The sequence below is a fragment of the Labrus bergylta genome, chromosome 1 (assembly GCF_963930695.1).
Source record: "Labrus bergylta chromosome 1, fLabBer1.1, whole genome shotgun sequence".
Lineage (NCBI taxonomy): Eukaryota > Metazoa > Chordata > Actinopteri > Labriformes > Labridae > Labrus > Labrus bergylta.
Genome location: NC_089195.1, coordinates 22737599 through 22755171, shown reverse-complemented (window position 1 = coordinate 22755171; position 17573 = coordinate 22737599). Strand labels below are relative to the sequence as shown.

Below are 17573 nucleotides of genomic sequence, written 5' to 3'. Positions count from 1 at the left end.
TTTCCAAAACTTTATAAAAGCAAAATGAAAATTAACAGCTTCAGATGATCATAATGATGGAACATAGTTTAAATTGCTTCTTTTTTTTTTTTTTTACACCCCAATTAGCAAACACATAAATACAGGGCACTTTTTTCCAACAAGGTGTATTTTTAGTACCTGCAATCATGCTGTCCGTAGTGGATATCCGCTCGAGCACTTGCTGGATGAGCACAACGTCCGTGCATGCCTGCAGGTTGCGGACGCTCTTCTTCAGGATGGCGGTGAAGATGCTCCAGACCTCGGCCTGACACGTGGGCTCGCACTTATCTAGCAGCTCCACCATGCACACGATGCTCTCGGGTTCTTGGATGATGAAGTTCATCTCCAGGTCAAACTGGCCGCCGACCAGCTGGAGGAAGCATGGAATGAGAGAGAAAGTGTTCAGTTTCAGTCATTTATGGAGTAAATCAAAGTAAACAACAAACAAAAAACTGCAATGGACTCTTCTTGGCGAAAGGAGAAAAACATTTTATCAAAAAGATCTTCAATAATCCTCCAAATGTATTGACATTCCAATGTGTGCACACTCCTAAACAGATGATTAAACATGCACCCGAGCTGCTGCAAGCTGAGTGGATTAAAGGTCAGGGGGGGAAACAAGGGTCTCTGCCAGTTGATCTGCGTGTCTGACAGCAGATTCAACTGTTTACAGATAGCCTTTTATTCACCGGGATAAACCCAGGGCACAAAAGAAGAAAAAACAAGGAGCCATGTCAGTGAAACTAACTGAGACATCTAGGCAGACACGAACAGTGAGAAGCGTGTTTAGAGGTTTTTTGTTCCTGTAGGAGGCTCTGAAATACTAACAACATGTGACATAGCCTGGAAGACAGACCTGGGCTGAAATCAACTCTCATATTCCACATACAAGAGAAAACACTGAGAAAGAGCACTTTCATGTTTATGTGTGTGTGTGTGTGTGTGTGTGTGTGTGTGTAATAAATATAAAATATAAAATATAAAGAGAGAAAGTAAGCCTTAGTGTGGATCTTATACTAAAGCCTCTATAGGAGCTGTTGAGGTACTTCGCCTGTTGTATGGCACAGGAGTAATGCTCTTTGTGTCTGGAAATAAATTGAATAAACCATAAATGTCATAGTTTGTCACCCCTTAATAGTTGTGATGACATTTTTAGTATTGAACCCTGCCTAATAGAAAAAGATAAGGAAAATAACACTGCTGGTGTCAAATTAATATTGTGTGTGAGGCTGTCATGTTTAGGGAGGTTTGACTGGACAGGAATTATGTGTGATAGTCACATTCGGCAGTCAGACACACTGGATGTGTAAACAACATGATGTGGTGCAGGGAATGGAAACTGTCCCCCTGAAATTGAGTGAGGTCACTCGGCTTGTGTGTATGTGCGTTGGGTAAAAGATAGAGAAGCTGGGAAAAGCAGGGGTAATGATAGTGCTGAAACATCCTTAAAGACAGACGATAACACTGACACACACCTAGCCTATTGTCCCTTTAACCTTGTCTCACACATCTGTCTTTTTTCCATGTCAGTTATCAACATTAAAACAGTCACACTATGTATCACTTAATCACCGTACATATAGATTTGTCCTTTATCCTTAACCTTCATAAAGTTTTGTTTTGAAAAGTGTAAATTATGTAAAATGTATAATTGAACTCAAAGCATTTACGCATACAATGATTTTAAAGCCAAAATATATTGAGCAATATTTGAGTACCGTAATTGTCTCTTCTTTTTTTTTCTCCATGACAGCAATGCTGCTCACTGTGTGAACTTCTAATCCAGGTACAAACATCATTTTTAAATCCACATTCTGATTATTATAACCCATTCAACAGGCCCCAGATGGCAATGTGATGTTTGCTATTTATGATGGTCAATAGTGCAGAGGACACAAGGATGATGTTTTTACAAAGATAGCCATACATTATTTTTCAATTAAGACATAAAAAAGCAAGGGAAGCTCTAACAACAAAAAATTGTTTCATTATAATTGACTTTATTCATTGGATAATTCAAATCAAAATGTTTTAAATCAGTGCAGATTAGACGGCATAAAAACCCATGATTCACCCTTACCCATGCTGGTACTTAGCCATGTATTTTACATTTTGCATTGATGTGCCAAGGATTTGACATATCTGAGGCTGGAGTTGCCAGCAGAGAACAAAGGAGGTGAGTGGGATTTTTTAAAAGCAGTTCTTCGGTGTTCATCTCACTACATCTAAAAAAAACGTTCAACAATTTCAACAGCTAAGTGTGTTTCAAGAATCAGGTGTCCCAATAGCTTTGGTTTGTCCAATCTCATTTATTTGAAAGTCCTTTTATTGTATTTGGTGAGCCTTCACATCTACTGCTGGATTCTCAAAGTGTATTTTTTTTTTCGCCAGTGTAATTCCTGTCTGTCTTCCATTTGGTCTCTTTGCATTCACTGATAAATCACACCGCTCTCTGCAGCACAGAGCGTTTCAACTTGCGAGGTGGGTGCTTCAGATCACAGCCGGGTCTGCCGTTAATGGCTGTCTGGTGCCATTTTGACACAGTAACAGTTGATTTATGGGCCTGACAATGTGGGCGAGTCATCCATCCATCAGAGTCAGCTGACAGAGGGGACAGAGAACAAATATGAGCATGGTGCCACACTGCAGTCACACACACACACACACACACACACACACGTGCAGACATCCTAATTTTATTATCCTAAATAATAAGATTCTGTCATTGTCAGAAGCAAATACTTAGTGGTGTTATTGAAAATGTCTCTTGAATTGTGCTCAAAGTTGAGGATTTGTCAAATATTCTTTTTTATTCTTTTTAAAAAGTAGATACTTTAGCTTTTTTAAATGTTTGAGAGATAAAAAGGGCCCACTGTGATGTGCTTTGTTTGTCATTCTGTTTATCAATTTAATATTAATGCTGTTAAATTAAAAATACGTTTCTAACTACAATTTTAGCACTGTGAGATAAGAAATAATTTCCGCATGTCCAACTTTTGTATTATTTAACCAGTAAAACCTCATCCTGGCCAAGAGGGGCAGCAGCACAATAAACAAGTTACAGACATAAAATACAGAGCAATTACAGACACAGATCAACATGTCCAGAGTCAAAGAGAAGGAAAGTAATTATTCAAAGCATCTACCACCTGAAGCATCTTCCTCCAACACCTTCAATCTACTTTTAAAAAGATTTAAAGAGACCAGCTCACCCAGACACAGATCATGCTGCAGGAGATTCCCGGCTGCAGGAGCAGCGTACCCCGAAATTCCCCATTTCAATGTTGAAATATTTGTAAAACACTGATAGCTAAACTGACTTGAAATGTATTTTGCTACAAAAATCTTGTTTGATCTTGATCTTGTTTTTGTCTTTGCCAGGCCAATATATCCACATAATCAATAAGAGGTAAAACCTTCACCTCACATGTTTACCTTTTAAAGGTGAAATCTAGAGTAAGGAGGACAGGGATCAATGAAAGCGCCTGAATCAATAGCTAACTCTGAAACAGAAATGAGTTCATGGACTTCAAAAAGGATTTCAATATATTTCATTTTAAGCAGCTTCCAAACCTTGAAACCATGTACCCCTTTGCCGCAGACAACAAATGTGCCAGCCGAGCATGACTACAGGTGTACTCCTGGTATGAAAGCACACAGCAGCTGGTTATCACTGTGCTGTTAGGGATTCCAAAACACATTAAGAAAACAATGATATCCTTCACATTCAGATTGAATAATGCAATCATTTGTCAACTGGGGTGCCTTGAACATTAATATCAGTTCAAAACAAAATGCAATAGCTGTGTCTATTAAAGTATGGCTAAGGGGTTTCAAGTATTTATATTTCTGAAACTGTTCAATTCAATCATATACATTGCTATATTTCAGGTGCAAGTGTGAAATGTTGCCAGCTTCAGTCTCAGCTGCAGCCAAGGTGAGCTCTGTGGCTAAAGCTGCCATAAAGCCAGTGTCTTTATGGCAGTTAGACACCAGATCCCTGAGTGGGTAACCTGGCCTGGCTGTTTCCCCCCCCCGAGGCCTGCCTGAATTAATCATGGCTGAGCAACCAAGCAGCCACTGGGCCGAAACACAAAAGCACAAACAGGCTTCTATACAATCTCCATGGAGAGCTGCTGCGGTGGAGGATGGCAGGGAGAAATGGTGCAACACAACCAGGACCTACAGTATATCTGTTACCAGAGCTCAATTTTTATCCTATAGCAGGATCATAGGATAGTAAACTATTGAGCGAACACTTATTTTTCTCCTGAGGTGGAAAAGTTGTCATATAAAAAGGAGACAATACAGTAAAGCCTGAAAGAAACTAATTTGCTGGATAGACCTTGATGTTTGCTGTAAAGGTTTCTGCTTATTCTGCTGCAGACAAAGCACTCATGTCTTGTCGCCTGCCACTCATTATGCTCTCATTTCTCCATACCACTAGAAATCCCTCAAAACCTGAGTTTAAACAGAGAGGGGGTTCTATGGGTGTGTATGTAACAGCCATGTGGACTTCAGAGGACACACAGGAACCCTTGTCAGACCCTCTCTCTATCCTAACTGGTTACAAACACCAGAGGGATAAGATAGCTTAATTGTGTTAGCTACATATTCTCACAAGTTTATTTATATAAATAACAATGGATAACATAAATGGATCCACATTTTTCTTGGCTTTTAGGTGTTTAAGATATTCTTGAAAATTGAACAATATCATGGAAACCCTACTAAGAATTTCACGTGTTGTAGATCAAATCTTTATTTTTAAAGAATTTAAAACGAACAATGGAAAGACAACATTTTGGCACCGAGTAGAGATTAACGATTAATAATAGGGCAGGTAGGGATTTATTTAAAACGTCATTAAACAATGTATACTTAATCATGTCTAGTTATGTGACGCTGACAGAAAATAACACATGATTGCTATCTTGGACCAAAAGGGGAGAAAATTACCCACCTAAAAGTAACAAGCCGAAACAATGATGCTGCCAGGCCCCGACTGCAGCGGGATAACACCCTCTCTCTATTGTGTGTGTGTGTGTGTGTGTGTGTGTGTGTGTGTGTGTGTGTGTGTGTGTGTGTGTGTGTGTGTCCATGTTGATGTTCTTCATCCTTCAGCTCTCTCCCGTGTCAAACTGTAATTCATTCTGTGAGTGAAATCATCTGAATGTCAAGTCGTTTGCCTGCAGGAGTACCAGACAGAGCAGTAGAAGGAGAGAAGAATGAGGTTACAAATCTTTCATGTCTAACATAGTTCTTAATTTTCAGATTGCCTATATATCAAGATCTCTCACCTGAGAAGTCTTGACATCCGTCAGTTTGGAAGTGACAGACATCAAGATGAGTCTATGGGAAGATGTGAATGATTGGTGTTTGACTTGAAGCTTGAATGTACAGTTCCTATGTCTTTTTGTCGTTTTACACAGAATCCATGTTTGTATCAAATCCTGTCTCCTGATTTTTATTTATTTTTTATCCAAAAATCACATACAAAATTTTCAGTATTATATTGTGAAAGATCTGATGGTTCAATGTTCTTATGCTTAACGTAACAGGAAGATGTCTCAGGGCCCTTTAGACCGGCACATCAAGGTTTGAAAACAGTTTCTAATAATACATAGGCTGCGAAACATGTGCAATGGTATTTATAATACATTGACATTTAATGCACAATAATACTCAGCAGGTATAACATTTTATGTATCATAATACACAGTGTGCATAACAAAATAATTCCTGGTGGCATTTTACGTGCAATATTACTCATGATGCAGAACATTTCAATGTTTATCTTTGTAAGGTATGAAATAAGCAAAGGTGCTATCACACTGAATACTGAATGCACTTGATTTTACTTTTTTTCTACCTCTCTTTAAAACTTGTTATAATACCATGTATGGGTCTGTGTGTGCCATTGTCGACTAAATTAAATTCACCCGTTAATTCCTGCGTCTGTGTTAAAACAACCTCGCTTTGCTCAGGCTTTTTCTCCCATTTGAAATCAACTCATCAAAAAGACTGTCAGAGTGACCATGCTCTCTCAGCAAACACCACTGGCCTACTTTTTCCAACAGCTCTTCAAACCGGATCTCTTTTAACGAGCTATCTTGTCAAACCAAAGGCAGTTTTTATTTACTCTCCCACAAGAGCCTCTCCTCTCCACACCACCCAAACCGAAACATCCATCCCAGTGACCGAAACATGATCTGTGAAATGACAACATCTTATAATTCTGCACTCTTTGCTGCTAATGTGAGATGCTGACATGTCATCAGAAGACAGGGAGGTCAAACAAATAATCTGTGCCTCTCAAATCCCTGTAGTGCTTGTGCTGATGTGAGGGAATGAGCTTCTGATGGGGGAGATGAGAGGAAATGGAGAGGAGAAATGCAAGTTAGCGACGCTTCACATGAAGTGGAAGCAACATTTAGAATATACAAGTATGACAAATGACTGTTTGTGGGCAGCTCATTTGAAATGTAAGGTCTGTTATGAATGATGTCTTTCAATCTTGCAGTGTGTATGGTGTTCTTCCTCAACGCAAGAAATATTTGATTTTCCTCACATGTCAAAGTGGAATGCAGTTCACAGGTACTTTAACAACAGAACTGATTTCAATGCAGTCAAATGGGTTACAAGTCTCTTGAGCTGATGCTGATTCATAGTTCTGATAAATGTTGAATTTCTACCAACACTGGGCTCTCTCTCATTCCTGAATTGAAATTCAATTCAACCAGCTCTTAAAGTGCACTGTAACGATACACTGCAGGTTGTATTAAAGGTCATAAAATCTGGCAAATGATTGGCTGCAGAAATCTCCCTCTACCAGCCAATTATTTACCAGCAGTAAAGGAAGTCCATTAACATCGAGTGAACATAAACGCAGTGTACCAGAGAAGAGGAAGTCAAAGACTGCAATTAAAACATCGGACTACAGCTGAATGAAATAAAACAAGAGGTAGACTCAGTTAAAAGATATCAATGTTCCCTGATAATGGTGATTCAGTAATGTTTCACTTCATTGGTAAGGCCTCACAAGAATGTGTTGCTGCTTACATTTTATAGACGTAGCTAGGTCATAGATGCATGATACTCTGAAGTCATCTGACATCCTCTTTGAATTAGCAAAAGAAAAAAAAATAAGGGAAACACTGGCACATGTCATGGTGAACTGTTATGACATTAAAAGTATGTTGTTAAGTGTAACATGTCTCTGCAGCTCTGAAACTCACACAGACTACAAGAATAAAGCCTGGAAGAAAAACCGTGCATCAACATCAGTTTTTTTTTTCGTTATGAGATCTAGTTTTTTGTTGTTAGGGTCTGTTGTTAAATGTATTCACAGAACATCAAATGAACCTCGTGAGAGAAGAGTATGCCACTCCACTCTGTTCAGAACGAGGCCAGAAGGTAAAGTGGTGAAAATTATGCACGCAGTGACCATGTACCACACTGCTTCAATGAGGATTTACCTGACTCCCCTCACTCATTGTGTAAAGCTGTTATTTAACAAAGAAAAACACATTGTGAATATTTTTACAGAAGTGGCACCAAATACTGCTTTTGAGTATGTAGCTAACACTGACAATTAAAACATGGTGATGAAGCAGCTCAAAATGCTAACTGGTTTCTACTCAATATTATGAAATTTGTTCAGTTTAAATGAGGAGATTGATTGTCTAAAAGTGCTTTTACTTTTTTCTCACCATCAGTGGCACAATGCCTCCTCTCCTTAGAGACAAACTGTGACAGACTGAGAGGAGAAAGTGGACAGGATATTTTAATATCTGGATTTCCAAGAATATCTTCAAAGCGGCGACTTTTCTTTCAACAATGGCTGGCAGTCATGTTGAGACTACATTTAGTGTGATAATGCCTTCCTAAGTGTCATCAACACATAATTTTATTTTCTTGATCTGTTTATTGTCTGAGAACACAGGACTGCTACAACATGCAGGAACCAAAAGGTAACACACAAGGATACAACATGACTTAAAGTATTCCTAAACTATCCAATCCTCACAGCCTTTAACACACAAGGGCTAACAAATTGTTCAGTGAGTTCACACATGTAGCTACATAAATCCTTTTTCCAAAGAAGCAGGCTGCTTTTGACCATTTCCAACATATCACAGATAAATTAGTAGCAAAGCATTCTATAGGAAGTGTCTCACAGACCACTCTAACACTGTCTGTCTGGCAATCTAGCTTCAGTTTCATGGTGGCTGCTGCTATTGTCAACAAAAGGAAAAGGCTGGTCAGGAAATGGTCATTACACATCAGAGTCCAAGCTTTAAGGCAATCTTGTAGTTTTCCCATAACAAATTCTGAGCGAGTGAAGTCATCTGCCTCTGGAATGAAATGTTTTAAATAAAATGAAAACTCTAATGTGATCTATTGACTTCACAGCTTTCTGCTTCAGAAAATCTTTATGTGCAGTCCGTCTGGAATAAGATGTCCAGTATTAACAAAATTCATGTGGTGGAATAACTTTACTCTATTAGATGGCACAGACTGAACGAGGAGATTTGATCACGAGGTAAACAAAGAATGTCACAGTCAGACACAGCGGTGCGTCTACTATTTGAATAGTGGCAGTAAAAAGGAAGGATGGCTCCGGTGCAACATGTTAAAAATAGCAGCTGGATCAGGGAGGTGAAGAAGGGAAAAGACAAACATTAGTGAGGAGTTTCAGACTGTCTTCATGCACAGAGGAGGGAAAATGAGTATTTCAACATGAAGGACCCACCCTTTATTAGTCACTTCACAGTAAAAGGTGTGGAGAGTGTAACTTAAATACATAGACACTCAATGATCTGAATAAAAGTTAATGCAATGTAACCTTTTGAGTATATTTCATAGAAATCACACAATGTACTAAAAACAATGGTGTACAAAACATTTGCCTTTCCCTACAACTACTCCATATAGTATTTTGTTACATCATATGTAAGATTTCAATGATTTGTACAGGTACGGAAACATGATTGGCCTTAAAGTAAGAAGACACAAGGTCATGTATTCGGATGTTTTTGAGTTGTGATATTTGTTCCTGTGATGCCAAACCTTTTGCAGTTGAACTTGAATAACTTTGCCATAATTCAACAAAACATCTCTAATGTCAGATGCTACATTGATAACCTCAGTGATCTTCCAGCATGAACACTATCAATCTTTTAACATTTACTTTAAATGTCCTGTGACCAGGCGCTGTCTGTCCGATGGTGCTTGAGATGTTTGATGGCAATCTCCTGCGACATGTTGTGACAGTGGATGTTTATGGGTTATTGCTTCATTCTTTTGACATCTCAAAAGACGGGATACAAAAGTGTATGTGGATTATTAAAGAGCAGTATCATTATTCTGTACGATAGGGTGCATTGATCAACTTGTTTTATAATATTAAAATGGCAGCATTTTGTTGGTACCACATGGATATCTTGCATTCCAGTTGATTTTTATTATTATTATAGAGGGAGTAAATGTCATAATAGCTGAGGGGAATGTGTGAATGGCATTGTACTGAGTGACAGAAAATACATTACAAATGTAAGCCTCAAGTGGTTTAATCAAATATACTCTGATCAAAAAACCTGATATATGGTGGCTTATTCAGATCAGATGTTTTTAAAAGCAAATGCAAATGGTTGGAAAAGAAATGTGGATGTACACAGAGACATTTCAACCAAATGCTGTTCCCTTTACTACATGCCAATCTTATATTTTCAATAAATAATATATATTAATAATGTCACATTCTGCTTATTGCCTACAACACTAAAGGATACCACAAGAGCACCTTACTAACTAACTTTACCTAGACGGAGGCATGGAGAATTATGGACATGGTTAAGACTTAAACACAGCCCATCATAAGGAGGAATGAAAAACAGTAAACCAGAGCATCAGCTGTGTCATGTATATCAGGAGCATAGAAACTCTCAGTTCCTGATTACAGCCCAGATGAAAGAACTGTGTCATCATCATGGAAACACATTTAGTTTGGATCTCTTGGTTATAAAAGGAAAGCAACTATTTGATAGTTGTCATGTATTTAAACAAATACCATCTTTAATAATGAAAAAACATATTTTCTTCCTGAATGGAGAAATGGACCTACTCTGTGGTTCTGTCAGACAATCAAATATCTGGGTGTGGATTGCATGGCCTTTTACTCAGCCTTATACCAAAAACAAGCTCATCAATTTTAGGTTGTGCTCACTCCCCCACCTTCCTCGACCTTTCCTCAACTTCCTTGTCCTGAAGCACAGACTGGTACGAGGAGAAAATAAAAATAAACTAGGTGGTGATGATGATCTTATGATGGTTGCTTGTCAAAGTCATAGTGCAGACTGTAGTGCAATGTCACTGGACAGTTTGAGAGATATCTACTGAATTAAATAATAAAATACTATAGCATCCGACATCACGAGAAATGTTGGAATGTTGAAATACTGGCTTCTCTGAAAACAATGGAGCAGCCAGTATGTCCTCCCCCTAAGTTTCGATTCCAGGCTGGAATTGGCTGTATTTGTTTTGACCAGAGAAAGTAGGCGGATTTAACGCACCCCCACACGGCCATTTTGGACGCCCCTCGGTTTGCCACGGAAACAGCAAACCAACAGTTGTTGCAGCGATGAAAGGGGGCAAGCGTCGGTCGGATGTAACAGATTCTACCTGACCTAAAAAGCCTTTTCCAATAAGCTCCATGACCAGAAATGTGATAAAACTAGGACAAAAATTGGAGATGCTTTTGAAGACTGGAGAGAGGTTAGAAGGCAGAAAAGGACTGATGCAGATTAAACACTGAAGCTTCAGTGTCCGCTGCATGGCAACCTGTGTGCACATCAACTCTAGGGAGGTCGGGGGAGACAGCTCCCTTTAATGTATTGAATTTGAACTGCAGTACCCATTTGAAGGACTAGGAGTCAGAGTTACATATTGCTGCTTTATTAATAAGTTAATTAAACAGTTCCAGCAGAGGAATAAAAAATTACAGCAAACTATTTGGAGGATAATCTTAGACACCTGATCTTTCCTTCAATATTCATTCATGTGTAAACCAAAGTGAACAGTTTGGCCACTCAAGTTAATTATTTCTCGTCTTCAGGCTGGTCTCTTTGGGTTTAATGTCAAATGTATGCAGTGTCTAACGCGGCTGGCAACAATATTCTATACTTTTTAAACTATAATTTTAACCATTTAAAAAAAAGATATTTCACAAAAACTATGACGGATCCTTTCAATTGTAATATATATAAAGCAAACCTTTTGGAACTTATCTGTTGGACTGCAGGAAAGAAGTTTATTGTTAATAAGAATTTAATATAATTTTGAGAATTCAACATAAAAAGTGGATATCCTCATGAATTCAACAGTAACTATGTTTAAAAAAAGAAAGAAGCACATTGTTCATAGAAAGTCAACGGACAAATGTCACATAATTTCAAATGTACTAAGCTAAAAAATAAAGTGAATAAGCCTCATCATTTTTGTATAACTTCGTTAAATCTGAAAACCATTTGGCAAAAAACTCTGTTGCCATTTCAAAATAGCCAGTTTGATAATAAAAGTCATTCAAAATCTATTTATAGGGGCAATATTACAAATGCAATTTCTTTAGAACAGTTTAAGATCTTGATAAGTAACTTCAGGGTGACATTAAATCAAGTCCAAACGAAGCTGACAGGGTAAAAAAGAAGCAGGATGCTAGATGTTATTTTGAAATGAGTTTGATTATAGAGGCTCACAGCAATATCACAGCACTCAGGAAGTGGAGTTTCAGTTTGTGGTTTTACAAGATGCTGAGACATTGAACTACAGCGGGAAGCATCAGTTGTTGAAAGGCACAGATTTTATAAGAACTATTGCATGTCAAACAGTTCATATTGTGTTATATATTTGATTGTGCTGTATTTGTTAATGGGCTGCATTCCTATTTACCGTTATATATAAAGCATAGACTGTTCCCTTTAAACCCTACAGGTTGGATGGCAGACCTTGACACACAAGCTGCTGATGCAAAGAGTAAAAAGAGGTCAAGGGGAGAGGAAGCATACAACGGTCAGCAGCACTGTTCTCTGGAGAGCTCAAACAATGAGTGAAGAAAAGACACAGGGCCTCTACTCTATTCACATTTCTGTGTGGATTATTCTTCTCTTGTGATAAAACACAATAAATGAAAATAAATGTCAGCGTTTATTCGCCATAACTTCAGTGCAACAACAAATTTACAAGTCTGAGATCTATTGAAGATAGAAGAAGAAATAGAATCATCAAGTCATTTTACTTTTCATCTCTTGCTTGTCTCATTTCAGCACCATGCACTGCTAAAGAATATCTTATTAAAAAGCACAGCAGCATTTAGTTGGCTTTACTTTTACTATTTTTTCCAGTAGTTTGACGCAGCACACTTAAAAAGGTATAAAAGCTTTCGGACATGATACCTTATCTTTACCATCAATCAATAGGCACTGTCGTGTCCTGTCTTTAGAGGGGTCATATTATGCACTTTTATGGGTTCATATATTTAATTTATGTGCCTACTACCCCTTGTACATTATTGAAAAAGGGATGAACTAATAGCTAAAAAAACAAAGAAATATTAAGTTAAATCTTGCTTATTTTTCCCATACCATAAAGTGAATCTTACTGAATGATGGGCAAATCCCTGAATTAAAAAGATTATTATTATTTATTTATTTTTTTTGGGGGGGGGGGGTCATGCTTCATAAGACAATGTCCCACATGCTAGATTTCCAGTTCCATTGCAATAAGCCATTTAATTATCTACTCCAAACTTTTTCTATGATATCTATGGGTGTTTTAAACCATAAAGTGTAAAACATATTAATTCATCAAAGAACAGGGGAAAAGGTTTAAGAAAATGTAGACACTTGTGTTGAGAATTATCCACTTGGCATTTAACCTGTTAAACTCTGTTGATCAGATTTAGAGAGACATTGTGTTTCCCTTCACAAATCTCCCCCACAGGGACCAAGGTGATTCGGCACCTTAAGGCTTCAACGTAATACTTCTTTCAGAACAGTAGCAGCCTTTCATTTTATTAATATTCACACCTCCTTCCTCAGCCAACAGTGAGTCTTGGCCAGCAGGCAAGCAGCATTAGCATATCATTACACCCCCTACTGTGAAGAGAAGATAGCAGGCCAGGAGGTTAATACTGCCTCCTGGTAGCCAACAGCTCTGCTTTAGTGTTCCAGCATGTCAATATTACCACACTTCTGGCACAAGGGGACATTAGTCATAGTGTTTGCATGGTGTGTGTTTGTGTGTGACGTAATGAATAATATGAATTTTAAACAACAGTGCATGTTATATCAATTAATTTATACAGGGATGCAATCTACAAGAATTTTTATTGTCTATAAGATATTAAGTCGATTAAATGTAGAAAATAATGGTTAAAAAAAAAAAAAAAAAAAAATCTATCTTTACACATCCCGAGCCTGAAGTTATGTCTTCAAAGTGTTTACATCCAACCAACAGTTCAAATCCAAAAGACTTTATTAACAGTTGTGCATGACAAAAAAAGCAGCACACAGTAACATTGCAGATGCTACTTAAGGGTCCAGTAGCGCTGTTTTCTATGTCCATTTTCTGTACAAAATTTACTTCAGCGTTTTCATTGCTCAGCGCCCTGTGCACTAAATTCTAAAATGAAAGTAACCACTTAGCAAAGAAAAAGAAACATCCATTGCAACATCCGTTGAAATAAGTAGTTAGCAGCTTTCAGGTCTGCAAGCCCATTGCCCCAAAGAAATCAGACAGACTTGTCAAATAATAAAAGGTGTTTTGACACAACAACAAAAAAAAACTACTCCCCAAAATTTTGATGTGAAATTCTGGACAATTCATCACAAGTGAGCGGGTATAAGTGATGACATTTATATGAGACAACCAGTGCGCGACCTGTGTGATCTCGCACGGAAAAAGGCAAAAACTGTCATTGAAGGGATGGACTCAGATTTTCCCTGCATCTTAAAGCTTAGAGAGACTTATGTGAATAGGCTACTCAGGAACTTCTCAGGGGCAGGCTGTCCACAAAACTTCATTAAAAACAGTAGTGTGTGAAAATAGCTTAAATGAGTTGGCTTAACATCAGTAGCACAGCCAAAAAAGGATGGCACAACATCAATACTATAATGGAAATTAAAGGAGCTCTAGAGTAAGAATATTTAGGCTTTCGGCAAATGTTAATTTAGAACTTAGTCCTTATAACTTAAGAATATAAAAATTTTTTTTTGCTAAACTACAAATATACATATGGAATTATAAGACTATGATATCAATGATTGGCTTACAAAGTCAAAAAAATACTCCAGGCAGTCAGTGAAGACGTTAAAGAAGGTAACGCTGCCAGGAGACAGCTCCCTTTGGAGCAGAGTATTAGTTGGGAGGAGACTCTGGGGTATATACTGAATGAACTAAAGGAACAACAAGTCTTCGAAGGCGTACTACTCATTCAGTGAAGAGTTGTGAGTGGAAATAAAATTCAGCATGCCTGAGATGTCCTTGTTTAACCTCCTACATCGTCTTGAATAGGCAGCTTAAATACCAATAGGTGTGCAGAGGGAGGGATAATTCAAAATCCAAGTGAGGTATAATTAGTACACATGTACAATGTGCATTCGTGCGTTAAGATAAAGCCGCACTAGACGAGATCATGTCAATTAAAGTTTGAATTTGTTAGATTATGTCAAAATGAAAGCTCCTCCCATGTGTTGATTTTGGAATCCCCTGTGGACAAAACAGCCCGTCTTATCGGTTTGCTGATTCTTGTACTTCACGCATGTAAAACATTTTCTTTAAAAATAATCTCCTCTTACTTTCTCCTTCCACGCTTACAGGCTTTCTACTCTCTGTGAAAATGTTAACAAAGGCTCTTTTGATCTCAGTGTAGTAAATCACTTGTTAAAATCCAACCAGGTGAAAGTGAATAACAGGCGTAACAAAAAAAAAACTGGAAAGATGCTCGCTGGTGGACTGTCTTGCTTTTATAGTTCAACAGAGGCATCAATATTAATTTGACACCGCTTCATAAACCCTTAAAGCTCCTCACATTTGGTTTTGGTCACAGTTTGGCTGCAGCAGAGCAGGGCATTCATGATACTCTAGAGGTTGTTCTTTTTGTAGCATACAACCACTGGTGGGAGATTTTCTATCCACACAGCAGGTAATAAATCAAATAGAAAAGCAATGCCGGCTGATCAGCACTCATGAAAAAGCGCCCATAAAAGAAAAAGCTCCACTCACCAAACGTATGAAAGTGCCAATTAAGCCTTCTTAAACCCCTGCAAAGTCCTGTTATCTCTCATTGTCCGTCAATAGGATTATTTAGACATTTTAGCTGAGTTTTTAATCTCAAGAGAGGATCCTAGATAAATGATTTACCTCAAAATTTAAGAAGACAGCCACTGAGAATCCATATAATTCTCACTGTAAGACACAGACTGTCCCAAAGGAAAGGTTCAATTGGATTATACAAAGGAAGTGTTTTCTAACCTTCCCTCTCTGTCACTAGATAGATAAGATAGTTTTGTATCTTTGGCCATTTAAAAAAAAAAAAAAATCTGTCCTTGAGGTATCTTTGTCAGAATAATCATTTCTTTCTAATCAGTGTTTCCGAAAGGATGATATAAAGACCTTACTGTCATCACTTTTATAAGCACTCTCTTCAATTAAAGCACTTGTACAAAGTGTAAGAAATAGTGCTTCTCTTAACTGGTGACCTGACCTTAGCCAGTGTGTGAATGGTACAGAAAAAGTCTACTTACAAACAAACTTAAATGGAGTGGTTTCTTTCTGACCCTGTGACCAGACTTTACTCACTTGGACAGTCTCCACCAACAGTTCCTGTTTTCTCAGTGTCCTCAGACATAGCTCTTTGTTAATGTGCCTTTGTGAGCTGGCACTGTTTATACAAGAAACAATTACAGGAGAGATATAGGCCAAAAAGTAGATTCCATTCTGGCCTTGTTTCCTAAAAACAGGCTGATGCAATGACAGATGAGAAATGACGTGTGACTGGTTTATCCATCTCTTAACACTCAGCCGTGTGTAACCATGTGAAGGTGAAGATAAGTGCTTTGAATGGGGAATTGGATCTGCTGCTTGTTATAACAATATGGCATTACTTTACAGAAAGCCAATAAGGAGAAAAGGCCACAGATTATATTTAGATATATTTGAACCTGTTTTCAAAGGATTATGGCCACAGAATAATTGATATTTACTCTAACAGCTTTAAAACCAGAAATTCAAGTAAACATTGAATTTCTCTCTGTTAAAACATTGACCTGGAAGACGTCTTTATTCTGTTGCCATGTTTACCAACTGTAAACAGAAACCAATTATTCTACAAATAAAAGTACGAAATCCATTTGTCTACAAATAAGTGCACCAAAAGCAAGCCAATTAATAATTACAATCATGCTCCATCTGAAACGTGTATGTACAATGAAGCGGGCTAATCATTCTTTGTGCCATAGTCAACACAGCCCCACCCTCACCTTACAACAAATGAGAAGTACTTCCGTCATTGCAATCAACAGACAAAGATGGAAAAATTACACAAGCTTTTAAGCACCAATCAAATTTTCATCACAAATATTTCCCGGAAAATCTAAACTGAAATACGTGCTGTTAAGAGTAGAACTTATAGTAAATTATGCAGATATTTCAGACCATCAAAAGTCCAAAAAGAATCTGAAGCTCTATACAATAATTATATCAGAATTTGTGACGACTGCAGTCATTGCAGACTCATAGGGTTAGGGTCAATACGTCTACCAAACATTACTCAACTCTGGAGCCCTGTGGCGGTTTGTAAGCACACAGCAGGTGGTGAGGCAGGGTGGATTGGGTGCATTATCTGATCGGCTGGGGGGGCTGAACTACAACACAATACAATTACCATAAAATACAGGTATAGCAGAAAACCAGTACACAGCCGGTACTGGCCATAAAGAACCAGTTCCAGCAATACTGCAGGCTGACTATACCTGCGTTTCTCACAAACCACTACTCATTGTGCTGACTCTACGACTGTAACTGTCAGTGAGATGTCACTGCTGTTAAAGTGCAATTCAAAATATACACATGGCAAAAAGGTCACCTATAGGGAGACAAGGAGCTTCGTAGCTAATGTTGAAATTAAACCAATTCACACACTTTCAGTCTATAAAAAGAGTCAGTTTATTTTGACTACAGACCTCAAGTGCTTCTAACCGCAGTGAAGAAAGGGGAAAGGTGTGATAGTAGATCTGGTCTGATGCAATAGACAGCTGAGAGGAGAAGATAGGGTTTCATTTATGTGTCAGATTAGAGGGCTCTTTGTTACAGCCAGAGAGGGCAAAGCATGCCTGGAGAGAGGACAAGGATCGCCCACACTCCCCTACCACTTTTGTTATTGTGTGCAACTGTTTGTGTGTGTTGGATTCCTGTCTACATCATGTGCGCATCAGGGAACTGTGCCATCTTGAGTCACAGGGTCAAAACTCCAAAGTTCTCCAAAGGAGAGGAGC

The 17573-nt window shown here is 38.1% G+C and overlaps 1 protein-coding gene across 3 annotated transcripts in view; it reads right to left on the bottom strand.

The window, feature by feature from the left end:
• lrba (LPS-responsive vesicle trafficking, beach and anchor containing) overlaps positions 1-17573 on the bottom strand; it is a 188254-nt gene that overhangs the window by 163536 nt on the left and 7145 nt on the right. For all 3 annotated transcript variants that reach the window (XM_065956897.1, XM_065956901.1, XM_020628906.3), the window contains exon 2: positions 160-391. In XM_065956897.1, coding sequence (XP_065812969.1) covers positions 160-391 — 232 coding nt within the window. The remainder of the gene's footprint in view (positions 1-159; positions 392-17573) is intronic.